Source organism: Podarcis tiliguerta, assembly GCF_965153285.1.
Source record: "Podarcis tiliguerta genome assembly, chromosome: 2".
Lineage (NCBI taxonomy): Eukaryota > Metazoa > Chordata > Lepidosauria > Squamata > Lacertidae > Podarcis > Podarcis tiliguerta.
Window position 1 is genome coordinate 12,406,408 of NC_139535.1, and position 13,846 is coordinate 12,420,253.

General features: G+C 50.4%; 1 protein-coding gene across 1 annotated transcript in view; it reads left to right on the forward strand.

The window, feature by feature from the left end:
• Positions 1 to 43: 43 nt before the first annotated feature.
• Positions 44 to 13,846, forward strand: part of SKIC2 (SKI2 subunit of superkiller complex) — a 43,759-nt gene continuing 29,956 nt past the window's right edge. Inside the window, exons 1-11 of the mRNA XM_083424681.1 lie at positions 44 to 466; positions 2,106 to 2,227; positions 3,799 to 3,908; positions 4,615 to 4,732; positions 6,190 to 6,304; positions 7,311 to 7,385; positions 8,432 to 8,485; positions 9,896 to 10,113; positions 11,551 to 11,700; positions 12,148 to 12,293; positions 13,582 to 13,728. Coding sequence (XP_083280807.1) covers positions 448 to 466; positions 2,106 to 2,227; positions 3,799 to 3,908; positions 4,615 to 4,732; positions 6,190 to 6,304; positions 7,311 to 7,385; positions 8,432 to 8,485; positions 9,896 to 10,113; positions 11,551 to 11,700; positions 12,148 to 12,293; positions 13,582 to 13,728 — 1,274 coding nt within the window. The 5' untranslated portion in view covers positions 44 to 447. The remainder of the gene's footprint in view (positions 467 to 2,105; positions 2,228 to 3,798; positions 3,909 to 4,614; positions 4,733 to 6,189; positions 6,305 to 7,310; positions 7,386 to 8,431; positions 8,486 to 9,895; positions 10,114 to 11,550; positions 11,701 to 12,147; positions 12,294 to 13,581; positions 13,729 to 13,846) is intronic.

Sequence of the window (13,846 nt, forward strand, 5' to 3'; positions counted from 1 at the left end):
GGGAGCGATTTACATATCGGCCGCTCATTGGCTGAATTGCAAGGCAGGCGGAAACGTTCGAAACGCGAACAGTTTGAGCATGCGTGCGACGCAAGCGACGAGACGTTTGCAATTTGCATGCCGCGCCGCCATTGGGCAACAGTGAGCGGGCAGCGCCTGCGTAGGAAATGGAACCAAGCGGACCCCGGCTGCACTTCCAACGGCTGCTTCCGCTTTCTTCCAACCGGGCGCTCCGCCTCTGACTGGAATTCGACCAATCCCATGTCGGCGTCGCCGCTGCTTCCGCTTTTCAGCGGCTTCCGCCCGGCTGAGTAGCGACAATCCTCCCTGGCTTTGGAGTCGCTTTTTGCTGTGTGGCCGAAGCTTCCGCCCTCACCAGGTTGGGCTTGAAGGAGCACTTCCGGGTTAGGGTTTGGCCACGCCCCTGGGCGAGCTGTGGAAGTGGCGATGGAGATGGAGAGGATAGGTGAGAGAACTTTGGCAGCCCTTCCCCTTTGGAACTCCCTGCCACTGGAGATCAAGCAGGCGCCTTCGACGGGATCTTTTCGGAGGCTGCTGAAAGTCCTGTTTAGATCAAGCCTTGCCCAGATGCTTAAAAAGCTGGAGCAATTTTAGCCTCTTTTTTAAAAAAAAGTATTTCAGCTTTCGTATGTTTTAAAGGAGGGTTGTGAATTTCCCCTCATGTTTTATCATTTGTAAACCTGAAGAGGGTTGTTGTTTTTTAACAGTCAAGTGGTGTGTAATTTTTATGAAATGAATTGTTGGCATCCATCTGTCTCAAGAGACAATGGCGTGTATTCAAACCTCTGGAGAATCACAGCGCCCGGGAACTCATAACTGCTGCCTCCAGCGTTGTTTTTTGCTTCAGTTGCAGCACCAAAGTGACCTCCCTGGGGCGCCAGCCTGGGCAGTGTGAATGGAGGTCCTGGGCTGCCCAGACGACAAGGCTCCCTCCTCCCCCCCTCCCCCCCCCCCAGGCTCACTGATGTGGTTTAAAGGAAAGCAGAGCAGAAAAATAAGTAATGAAATTTGCTTTGTGCTGTACACAGATTTAAAACAAAGACGGTTCTTTCCATGCAGGCTTACAACATAAAAAAGACACAGCACAGAAGGTCTTGAAAGCTACATAGCCAACTGAAAATGGGGAAAAGTTGAGGGAAAGTAAAAATTAGTTATATTTGCTCATGCTTACATAAGGCCATTATTAATTTATTAATTTTTTTTGGAGAGAGAAAACAAATAATCTTTTAAGTAACGTGAATAAAGTAATAACGATCAATAAAAGACAGATAAAAGCAAAGTTATGAAAATCTAGTTATCTAGTACAGACAATCCTCATTTTGTGCCAGGGTTCTGTTCTGGACCCCTGCGTGTATTGGCAGAACAAGCATAAGCCCACTTTGCTCAGTTCTGCCCCGTTCTGCCCCTTTTCATGATGCCTTTCACCCTGAGAGGTGCACTCCATTCATAGCTGTCAATGTTTCCCTTTTTTAAAGGGAAATTCCCTTATTCCGAACAGGATTCCTTGCAAGAAAAGGGAAATGTTGACAGCTATGACTCCATTGTCTCTCAAGAGAGATAGATGCCGCCAACAACAACAAAAGATCACCAGGGATGTTTATAATAGGTTGCAAAACAGTACGCCAGACAATAAAACAGATGATAGTAATAAGATACTAGTATATGGTTTTATTGAAATATTGTATGTCCTAATGGGCTTTTATTGCTGCGAGATGCTTCTCAGCTTGTTTGGAAAAGTGGCACACATACCGGTATTTTTCGTCAAATAAAACCAAAGGAATCTGACCTTTGCATCAGTAAACTTTGCCTTTCCTGGAGGTAATTTAAGCAAAGGATGGATAGCCATAGTTCAGGGTCCTGTAGTTGCATTCTTTTTTGGGGTGTGTGAGAAAATATATTTATTGATATTTCATAATAATATAAAGAAATGATCCCTCAAACCAGCATGCTGTAAGTTGCCAATGACCTCTGAGGTCCCTTTCAGCCTTATGATTCTTTGAAATTTACACTGGGGTCAGTGGGAGTAGCGACTGAAAATGGGATGATGAATTTCAAAATGTCCTTATCTCCTTGTTCCCTGCTAGTCCTGCCCCCCAGGGGGCCTCTGGAGTTACCCCTCTCCATTCTGGAGGTTGGATGTGCTGGCCGTTTTGAGCTCATCACCCAAGAGGAAGGACCTCATGGAGACAGATTCCCGCTAACCACGGTAAGCCCCTTTCCAACCCTGGAACGAGAGAGGAATTTTCTTAATGGTAATAAATCACCTTGCCAACAAAGGTCCATATAGTTAAAGCTATGGTTTTCCCAGTAGTAATGTATGGAAATGAGAGCTGGACCATAAAGACGGCTGATCGCCGAAGAATTGATACTTTTGAATTATGGTGCTGGAGGAGACTCTTGAGAGTCCCATGGACTGCAAGAAGATCAAAGCTATCCATTCTTAAGGAAATCAGCCCTGAGTGCTCACTGGAAGGAAAGATCGTGAAGCTGAGGCTCCAATACTTTGGACACCTCATGAGAAGAGAAGACTCCCTGGAAAAGACCCTGATGTTGGGAAAGATGGAGGGCACAAGGAGAAGGGGACGACAGAGGACGAGATGGTTGGACAGTGTTCTCGAAGCTACAAACATGAGTTTGACCAAACTGCGGGAAGCAGTGGAAGACAGGAGTGCCTAGCATGCTCTGGTCCATGGGGTCATGATGAGATGGACATGACTGAACGACTAAACAACAACAACAACAATAAGCAGCCACCAGCTGCACGTCTTGAAATTCTGGAAAACCATTAAAAAATTTTTTTAAAAGCAGCCACTGGCTCCTGCAGGTGAGGAAACCAAAGTAGGTCCAGGTCTGATCAGTAACTGAATGAGTGGCCTCCTGGGAACCTCATGCTATGACAGAATAAAAGTGGGATCCAAATGCAAGAAGTTGAATTCATAGAATTGTAGAATTATAGAGTTGGACGGGACCCCAAGGGTCATCTAGTCCAACCCCCTGCAATGCAGGAATCTCAACTAGATCCTACACGACATGGGGCCATGCAACCTCTGCTTAAAAACCTCCAAAGGAGGAGAATCCACAATCTCCCGAGGGAGACTGCTCCACTGTCAGAAACCTCTTGCTGTCAGAAAGTTCTTCCTTACGCTGAGTCAGAATCTCCCTTCTTGTACAGTGGTACCTCGGGTTAAGTACTTAATTCGTTCCGGAGGTCCGTTCTGAACCTGAAACTGTTCTTAACCTGAAGCACCACTTTAGCTAATGTGGCCACCCTCTGCCGCCACGCCGCTGGAGCACGATTTCTGTTCTCAACCTGAAGCAAAGTTCTTAACCTGAAGCACTATTTCTGGGTTAGCGGAGTGTGTAATCTGAAGCGTATGTAACCTAAAGCATATGTAACCCGAGGTACCACTGTAACTTGAATTCTACCATTTCGGTTTGTTGCATTGTTTCCGCTCTTCATTTCTTCGTTTGCTCAGTGGAGGCTGGTCAATTACGGCAACCTATCAAGTGAAACGTCAAGCAATTAAAAAAAAAAGTTTAATTCCCCCTCCCATATATGTCTGTCTCTTTTCTCTCCCCCTCGCCCATCTTTTCAATGACATTTTGTGACTTAAAACGTCAGACCAGTCTTTGAGAGCGTAATCGTGGTGGCTGCAAGGATACGACCTGTTTTACATCAGGATGTGACCCATTTGGGGACTGCAGGGTACCTTGGCTTCATAGACGCTGGTATCTAGGAATGACATTTGCACCTTTTTTTCCCATCCCACCTTGCAGCTGCCTCACGGGTTGCCCCCTCACGCTGAGGATCTGGCCTCTGAACTGGAGCAGCGCTTCCTCAGCAGCCCAGACTGGCTTCCCATCCACCACTTCGAAAGGTCTCACAGGTGAGGTTCTCCGCGGCCGCGGAGCCATCTATGGGACCGCCTCTCCTGGTATGCCCCACAGAAGAACCTACGGTCTGCAAATAAAAACATCCTGAAGGTCCCAGGCCTCAGAGAGGTTAGGCTGGCCTCAACTAGAGCCAGGGCTTTCTCAGCTGCGGCTCCAATCTGGTGGAACGCTCTGTCACAAGAGACTAGGGCCCTGCGGGACCTGACATCTTTCCGCAGAGCTTGCAAGACAGAGTTGTTCCACCAGGCCTTTGGCCAGGGCCCAGCCTGACTCCCTCCTCTGGCAACCTGCACAGAATTTTGCTTAACGGTTGCCATTAATTTGATTTTAATTAATTTTTATAATGAAATGTTTTTAGAATGTTGGATTATTTGATTGTTTGATTATTTGATTGTTGTTAGCCGCCCTGAGCCCGGCTTCGGCTGGGGAGGGCGGGATATAAATAAAATTTATTATTATCATTATTATCATTATTATCATTATTATCATTATTATCATTATTATCATTATTATTATCTCTCCCTTGTGTAAAACTGAGGTCTCTCCTTCCAGAAAGGAGCAAAAGAGGACACAGTTACTCGTGTGTTCGCTGGTTGGGGGCGACAGTTTTGGTGGTGTGGGATCTGGGAATGTTTTTGGTGTTTTGTTTCCCCCCCTCCCAAAAAAAATCCCAAAATCCTGCCTACTTTTTCGAGGAAGGTTCTGGCCCCGCGAGAAAGACATCCAGTCGCTCTTTGAGGTGGACGTCACCCCTGTTCATTCCACGCTTCAGGCTGAGCGCAACCCCACCACAGGAGAGCTGCTGGGCTTCAGAGAGGTGAGGAACTGTGTTCCCCCCAGAATATCATTTTTTCGTGGCAACTTGTCAGGCAAGGGTGGAGAGTCATAGGCCAAGGGACTCAAGGTGGCCTTCCGGCACTCTCTGCCTGGCCTGCAGAACTTTCCCCACACCCCCTAACCCCCCCTGCTTTGCACCCCCCTGAGTGTTTTCGCCTGGCTGGAATTGGTTCTTAAACTCTTGCCCGTGAGAAGGCTAGAGAAGGGCATGTGAGCCGTGTGTGAAAACTAGCCTGCTGTAGGAAGATCAAATGCACACTCATTGCTCCGCCCTCTTTTTTACCTGGCCCCACCCACTGCATTGTTGTCCTGAAGTGAGTGTGTTCCTTGAGCAGAAAGGGGTTTCTCACCTTGTTGGGGCAGGCAGGCAGGTCAATATTCTTCAGCCAACCAGGGCTAGCAATACCTGGTGGAAGGCCAGGGGCAGGTGTAGTTTGGGGAAAGCAGTCTCGCGGGCCAAATTGGGGACCTGTGCCAAGCCACATGTTCCCCCCACCCTTGTGCTAAATCTCTGGACGCCTCCATGGTAGCAGCCAGGCTCTGGAACATGTCCCGTTCTGCCCCCCCTCCCCCCGGTTGCTCCAAGGAAGGATTGCAAGCTTAAATGACCGCTTGAGCATTTTGCTCCTCTTGCAGCTAGATACAGGCACCGTGGTCTAAACCACTGAGCCTCTTGGGCTTGCCGATCGGAAGATCGGTGGTTCGAATCCCTGCGACAGGGTGAGCGCCCGTTGCTCTTTCCCACTCCTGCCAACCTAGCAGTTCGAAAGCACGCCAGTGCAAGTAGATAAATTGGTACCGCTGCGGCGGGAAAGTAAACGGCGTTTTCGTGCGCTCTGGTTTCCATCACGGTGTTCTGTTGTGCCAGAAGCGGTTTAGTCATGCTGGCCACATGACCCGAAAAGCTGTCTGTGGACAGATGCTGGCTCCCCCGGCCTGAAAAGCGAGATGAGCGCCGCAACCCCATAGTTGCCTTTTACTGGACTTAACCGTTCAGGGGTCCTTTACATTTTACCTTTACCACCCCACATGATCGGGTTTATCTGCGGCGCCTGGAAATAAATAGATAGCTTCAAACCAGGAAATGACGAGAGAGAGCTGGAGAGTCCTTGTGACATCACTGATGATGGAGGAAACCCCAACAAGACCAGAGGTGTAGCAGGGATTTGTTTTGGCGGTTCAGCCTCCCCGCCTAACAGGTGACAAAAGTAGGCGAAAGCTGGCATTTTAGGGGCTTTTTAGAGGGCGCTTCCCACCTAATGCCATTTTCACTTATGCGCATGGGGCCCTGGAACATAACCCCCTGCATAAGTGGGGAGGACACCACTTGCTGTCTTGAATTGAGAATACAGTCTATAGGAATTTAAGAACTGTTGGGAGAGCGGGGAACTGGCCACGCACCTTTTGGTCTTGACACTGCTCCCCCTTCCGTTTCAGGCACTTGTGGACAACATGGGCTTATCGGCCAAAAATTCTCTGTCCTTCCAACGAGCACCCGGCCCCCCAGTCGAGGCTCTCCGAGGCAGCGCTACCAATTACCCCTTCTGGCCAGGTATGGGTCTCCTGTTCGCGCTGCCTGCTCTGGGGAATTGGCGCTACAGTCTTACGCCAGGGCTTGGAATCATGTTGGGACCCCAGCTCCCATCAGCCCCAGCCAGCAAGGCCGGTGGGTCAGACATGATGGGAGGAGGGTCCCCCCCCCATCATGATTTTGCCAGTGCCTGCTCTTGTGGTTGTCAGGAGTTCAGCGTACACTTGAGCAGGACCCTGGCAGAGACACATGCCCGACTGGCATGTTCTCTCCCTCCTGGTCGATCGTTCAGGAGCTTCAAAAGCTTTCTTCTGCCCAAACATCACAGCAACCAATGCCAACAGACACCGGCACACTTAGGGATCCTCAGAGTCTTCGCAGCTTGCGTAGCAGAGTTTGCACATCATGCGTGTGACAGACCTCAGCAACTCAGCATTTTGGCTAATCTACTTTATGTACATACAAACACACAGAGTGCTGCAACATGGCTCCCTCTCTCTCTAGCATCAGACAGCTAAGAGAAAGAACAAAGGACAGTAGTCCCACTTCACGGAACACGGTAACACAAACATCCTGTCTCCATCACTTCCCACTCTGTGGAGTCAAAACATACACTGCCATGTGATAGATGACAATCCCATGACTGCAATCACGGAGCAGGAGTTCTAACAGTGATTTGCTATTCTGTGTAGGAGTCAGGAGAGAGCTGTGCCAGCAGACTTGACAGGGTCTGCAGAAATCGAGAGAAGCAATGGCTGGCTTCACGGTTTTCCCCGCATTGTGATTTTTGCATAGCACACACACATGCAGTCATGATTTGCAGTATATTGCTGGGTGAAAAATTATGTAACCACGATCACAATATGGACTTCAAACCAGTTTTTGGAGATATATCAATATATCGCCCGGCCCTACTGTGCAGTTCAGTTGCAGAATTCTGAGTCTTCTGACTGCAGACTTATTGCCATGCATGCAGCTTTGCTCTTAATTGTCCGCAGTGCATAGTTTTAACTCAGCCTCTCTCTAGGTGGGATGGACGAACCCAGCCTTGAACAGATCAAGACTCAAGAAGACCAGGAAGAGGACATTGATTTTGAGAACGGTACTTGGATCTGTTCTAGGCAATAGATGGTGCACCTTCTTTTAAGATCCCAGCTAGTTCTGGGTTACTGTTGTTAATGCCATGTGTCCTCTGCAGCAGCCTTGGTGAGGCTTGAAGACGTTGCCCTATTTATGTAGGGTGGGAAGATAGGGAGAGAACATGGTGGACTATGGGGTTGCCTCTTCTTGAAATCACAACCGGGTGGCCTTTTATAGCAAAAAACATCACCCTAGTAAGGCTAGAAGGGACATGGATGGCGCTGTGGGTTAAACCACAGAGCCTAGGACTTGCCGATCATAAGGTTGGTGACGGGGGTGAGCTCACATTGCTCGGCCCCTGCTCCTGCCAACCTAGCAGTTCGAAAGCACGTCAAAGTGCAAGTAGATAAATAGGTACCGCTCCAGTGGGAAGGTAAACGGCGTTTCCGTGTGCTGCTCTGGTTCACCAGAAGTGGCTTAGTCATGCTGGCCACATGACCTGGAAGCTGTATGCCGGCTCCCTCGGCCAATAAAGTGAGATGAGCGCCGCAACCCCAGAGTTGGTCACGACTGGACCTAAAGGCCAGGGGTCCCTTTACCTTTAATAAGGCTAGTGTGGTGAAATAACAAGCACCGAGTGTGAATTATGATGTGTTGAAGTCATTTTTTTTAAGCCCACTCTTCAGATGGAAAGGCCAGCAGCACAGTTGACATAAGATCAATAAAAATAAGGACAATCCCTGCAGATTCTGGGGCCTCTCTCTTCTCTCAGGGCTCACTGTTGATACGTGGCCTGGGCCTCTGAGCAGGTGCATGGAAGCTGCCCTACGGTACCATCACTTTGGGACATTGTGGGAAATTTAAAAGGGCGGCTGGACCCAGCTGTCCTTGACAGCTGCCTCTTCAGCCAGGTATCCCACTGGCATGAGGAGGTTAAGTCCTTCAGAGGATCCTCTGACTGGGGCCTCCTCATACCTCAAGGTGCCTCCTGCTTTGAAGGCCCGGCCCCTTCTCTTTCCTTCAGCCTTCAAGCTCATGTCCCTTCCTGCTTTTTCTTTCTTCCCTCAGATTTGCTGACGGTCCCACCAGGCTGGAAGAAGGGGGTGGAGTTCACCAGACAAGGTAACCTCATTTCTGGTAGAGAGATGATTAGGACTGGTGGGGAGGCTGGCTTGGGGGCTGGGAGAAAGTGTGGTGTAGTGGTTAGGACAAGGACAGCTAGCATAGCGCTCTCTGGGTGTTGTCGGACTCTCAATTCCCATCAGCCCCTTCTGGTATGGCCCAATGGTCAGAGATGATGATAACTGTCGTCTGGCAGCTTCTGTAAGGCTACCCTGGGGCGAGACCACCTCTCTCCATATGAACCTACCCAGACCCTGAGAACATCATCTGAGGCCCTTCTTCGTGTGCCTCCTCCGCATGAGGTCTGGAGGTTGGCAACATGAAAAAGGGCTTTTTCTGTGGTGGCTCCCTGTTTGTGGAATGCTCTCCCCAGGGAGACTCGCCTGGTTCCTTCATTATACACCTTTAGGCACCAGGCGAAAACGTTCCTTTTCAACCAGGTCTCTGGATAAACATCCTGTATATCCTTTTATACATGTTTGGGGAAGGGGGTTATTGTTTTGTTTTTATTATGCGCTTTTTATACTGTATCTTTATGCTGTGAACCACCCTGAGATCTTTGGATAAAGGGTGAATACAAAGAAACATAAGCAATAAGAGCATTGTGCTAGGACCTTGGAAATCTGGGTTCAAATCCCCCATCTGCCTTGGAGCTTGGCCCAGTCACTGTCTCTGGCCTAACATGACCTCACTTGGAGTACTGTGTCCAGTTCTGGGACCACAGTTCAAGAAGGACACTGACAAAGTGGAACGTGTCCAGAGGAGGGCAACCAAAATGGTCAAAGGCCTGGAAACGATGCCTTCTGAGGAACGGCTAAGGGAGCAGGGCATGTTTAGCCTGGAGAAGAGGAGGTTAAGGGGTGATATGATAGCCATGTTCAAATATATAAAAGGATGTCACATAGAGGAGGGAGAAAGGTTGTTTTCTGCTGCTCCAGAGAAGTGGACACGGAGCAATGGATCCAAACTACAAGAAAGAAGATTCCACCTAAACATTAGGAAGAACTTCCTGACAGTAAGAGCTGTTTGACAGTGGAATTTGCTGCCAAGGAGTGTGGTGGAGTCTCCTTCTTTGGAGGTCTTTAAGCAGAGGCTTGACAACCATATGTCAGGAGTGCTCTGATGGTGTTTCCTGCTTGGCAGGGGGTTGGACTCGATGGCCCTTGTGGTCTCTTCCAACTCTAGGATTCTATGATTCTATGAGCTGAAAGACCATAGCAAGCCTTGTAGAGAGGTTTGCCCTCGCATGAAACACACATTTCCCCAGCATATTTTCCACTGAGCCAGTTGCAAACTCTTCCTTAGATCCCTGAGCCCCAAAACTGCTCTCCCCCCCCGCCCTCCCACCCTCGAAGGGGATTCCTGAGTGCAGAAACCTATCTTGCTTGTGTGTCTCACCCCCCACTTCAGAGCTCAAGGCCTCCCCAGGGTTGCTGAACTTGACCCACCTACTGGGGGCCCTGGACACCTTTGAGCTGGGAGCCTCCAGCGACGAAGAAGGGAAGGAGAAGGCCGAGGAAGGGAGGAAGAGGACGAAGAAGGGGAAAGGGGCGAAGGGAGAGGAGGCGCCCCCGGCAGAACCGGCGCCGCTGCAGAGAGCAAACAGCCTGGAGGAACTGGTGCTTAAGGTAGGGCCACCTGCGTGCAGAGTGGGTGAGGCGTTCTAAAAGTAAAGGAAGGATTGAACGCTGATTAATAAGAATACACAAAGAGGCTTGAACCAGCAAGACTCTGGGAAGGGTGCGTATAATAATCTGTCTCTCCATCCCCTGGCCCGGGTCCTTTTATTCACAAAGGAACTTCTTACAGAGAGTTCGTAAGAACCAGTCAGATTTCTTCTGAGCATTTCAACAAACTCCACGTGATCAGATCAAGTCAGATCAAAAGTAATTCTTCTAACTACAAAGACACAGGAGTAAACAGGAGAGGTTGGAAGGATGTCAAGGAGATAAGCATCTTTATCACCTTCTGGTTCGCCAGAAGCGGCTTAGTCCTGCTGGCCACATGACCCGGAAGCTGTACGCCGGCTCCCTCGGCCAATAAAGCAAGATGAGCACCGCAACCCCAGAGTCGGTCACGGGGTCCCTTTACCTTTACCTTTAAGATCAGCATCCTGAGATTAACATATCGGAAAGGCTATTTCAAGGAAGCTGCCCACTATCTTTCACAGCCCAAGATGCATGCCTAGTGAAGCAGCTGGCACCTGGGCTGTGTACATGACTTGTCAAGCAAGAGAAAAGGACAGTAGAGGAAATGGCCAGAGATGCAGAGGGTTGTGGGATTTGATCAGAAATTAATGTCAATGAATTAAACCCAATCAACACCATGCTTTCACAGCGGACAGTGGCGTAGCGTGGGGGGTGCAGGGGGGGCCGGCCGCACCGGGCGCAACATGTGGGGGGGCCGCGCTCGCACTCGCAGCTCTCTGCTCCTACCTGGCTCACTCACTCTCTCTCACTGCAGTGCTGGCTGTGCGAATCCGATCCGAGCCGCCGGGCCGCCGCCCACTGTGGAGGGGAGGGTGCCAGGCCTGAGGTGCGGAGAAAGAGCAAGGGACTATCTGGGGGAGGGACAGGGCAGCGGGGGGGGCGCAAATTACTTGCCTTGCCCCGGGTGCTGACAACCCATGCTACGCCACTGACAGCGGACACAATGGCTTGATGCATATTTTATAATTCCTCATAGTAATCCCACCTGACCCCACACTCTGGATATTTGCACTCCTACAGAGGGATGTAAGGATCTTGGGGTGATGTTGGCGGGGGCCCAAGCAGGTGGCAGGTGGGTTTCTCTGTCTATAGAGGTGAGAGAAGACTGGCAGAAGATGCGGCAGGCTTGTGGCCTGGGAAAGAACTGCGAAGGGCGCTGCCACCCAGGAGCCAAAACTGCTCTAGCCAAATTCAGACAAAAGGAAGGACAAGGCTACTAGATATGGTGGCTCTGAATAGAAGCAGCATTGGTACACAACCCTCCCTTTTTATTGGGTCTGTGGGTGGGTGGAGGATTCCTTTTTCCCATCCTTGGCTTCCTTTACGCTGCCTGTCTCCTCTTTGCCTTCCTCTCAGGAGGTGACGCCCGCCCCTAAATCAGCCCCACAGGCCGCCCCGGCCCCTGCTGCGGCTTCTGAGCCCCCCAAAGAGCAGTGGGCCATCCCAGTGGACGTCAGCTCTCCCGTGGACGACTTCTACAAGCGAATTCCTGATCCGGCTTTCAAGGTACGATGGCAGCTCAGAGGGCCAAGCGGGGAGAGGAAAGGTAGGGGCTAATAATAATAATAATAATTTATTATTTATACCCCGCCCATCTGGCTGAGTTTCCCCAGCCACTCTGGGCAGCTCCCAATCGAGTGTTAAAAACAATGCAGCATTACATATTAAAAACTTCCCTAAACAGGGCTGCCTTCAGATGTCTTTTAAAGAGAAGATAGCTGCTTATTTCCTTGACACCTGATGGGAGGGCGTTCCACAGGGCGGGCGCCACTACCAAGAAGGCCCTCTGCCTGGTTCCCTGTAACCTCACTTCTCGCAATGAGGGAACCGCCAGAAGGCCCTCGGAGCTGGACCTCAGTGTCTGGGCTGAACGATGGGGGTGGGGCCAAGGACTGATGACGCTAAATTCCCGCCCCCTGTCTGACTTCCTCTCTCTTTCTCCCCACTCCTCAGTGGCCTTTTGAGCCAGACGTTTTCCAGAAGCAGGCGATTCTCCACTTGGAGAAGCACGACTCCGTGTTTGTCGCTGCCCACACCTCTGCCGGAAAGACCGTGGTGGCGGAATACGCCATTGCTCTGTCCCAGAAGCACATGACACGGTGAGCGTGCCTGTTATGAATGATAATAATTAACATTTGTACCCCACCTTTTCAACAAGAAGCTGGAGGAGGAGAAGTATGTAGTTTTCCTCACAACAACCCTGTGAGGTAGGTCAGGCGGAGAGGTAGCGACGGACCCGTGATTGCTCAGCGAGCTCCATGGCAGAGTGGGGATTTCAACCCTGGTCTCCCAGGTTGTAGGGACACGGGTGGCGCTGTGGGTAAAAGCCTCAGCGCCTAGGGCTTGCCGATTGAAAGGTCGGTGGTTCGAATCCCCGCGGCGGGGTGCGCTCCCATTGTTCGGTCCCAGCGCCTGCCAACCTAGCAGTTCGAAAGCACTCCCGGGTGCAAGTAGATAAATAGGTACCGCTTACTAGCGGGAAGGTAAACGGCGTTCCGTGTGCGGCTCTGGCTCGCCAGAGCAGCGATGTCACGCTGGCCACGTGACCTGGAAGTGTCTCCGGACAGCGCTGGCCCTCGGCCTCTTGAGTGAGATAGGCGCACAACCCTAGAGTCTGTCAAGACTGGCCCGTACGGGCAGGGGTACCTTTACCTTTACCTCCCAGGTTGTAGTCTGACACTAACCACTATACCACATTAACTCTTACAGTGTTTAGCTGCCCTCCATGCCCAAATGAACACTGTTATGTAAAATACAGTGGTACCTCGGGTTAAGAACTTAATTCGTTCCAGAGGTCCATTCTTAACCTGAAACTGTTCTTAACCTGAAGCACCACTTTAACTAATGGGGCCTCCCGCTGCCACCGGAGCCCAATTTCTGTTCTCATCCTGAAGCAAAGTTCTTAACCTGAAGTTAGTGGAGTCTGTAACTTGAAGCGTATGTAACTTGAAGCGTATGTAACCTGAGGTACCACTGTATTGAACCTGCTAGGGTTGAGCCTGTGAGGCCTTGGTCAGATAAGAACTAGGACGACAAAATATCCGTTTTTATTGGCTCACGTAGGGAGGGAAAGTAGTAAAACAGACTCCTGTCCCAGGCAATTGCCTATGATTACCTAGTAAAGGTAAAGGTAAAGGGGACCCCTGGCCATTAGGTCCAGTCATGGCCGACTCTGGGGTTGCGGCGCTCATCTCGCTTTATTGGCTGAGGGAGCCGGCGTATAGCTTCCGGGTCATGTGGCCAGCATGACTAAGCCGCTTCTGGCAAACTAGAGCAGTGCACAGAAACGCCGTTTACCTTCCCGCCAGAACGGTACCTATTGGGTATGCTGGAGTCCAGAGTCTCCTCCTTTTGAACGTCTAAAACTCTTTATTTTCTTCCCTGCAGCACCATCTACACTTCCCCAATCAAAGCTCTTTCCAACCAGAAGTTTCGGGATTTCAAGAACACCTTTGGGGACGTGGGGTTGTTGACGGGGGACGTTCAGCTCCATCCGGATGCCTCGTGCCTCATCATGACGACAGAAATCCTTCGGTGAGGATTTGGGGTATAAATAGGGAGGGGTTTGCAAATGTGCCCCGAAATGCCAGCAATCCTTGGTTTACAAGAAGCTCTTGGAAAAGACAAGTGTCACTCTTTAGACCCATCCTAT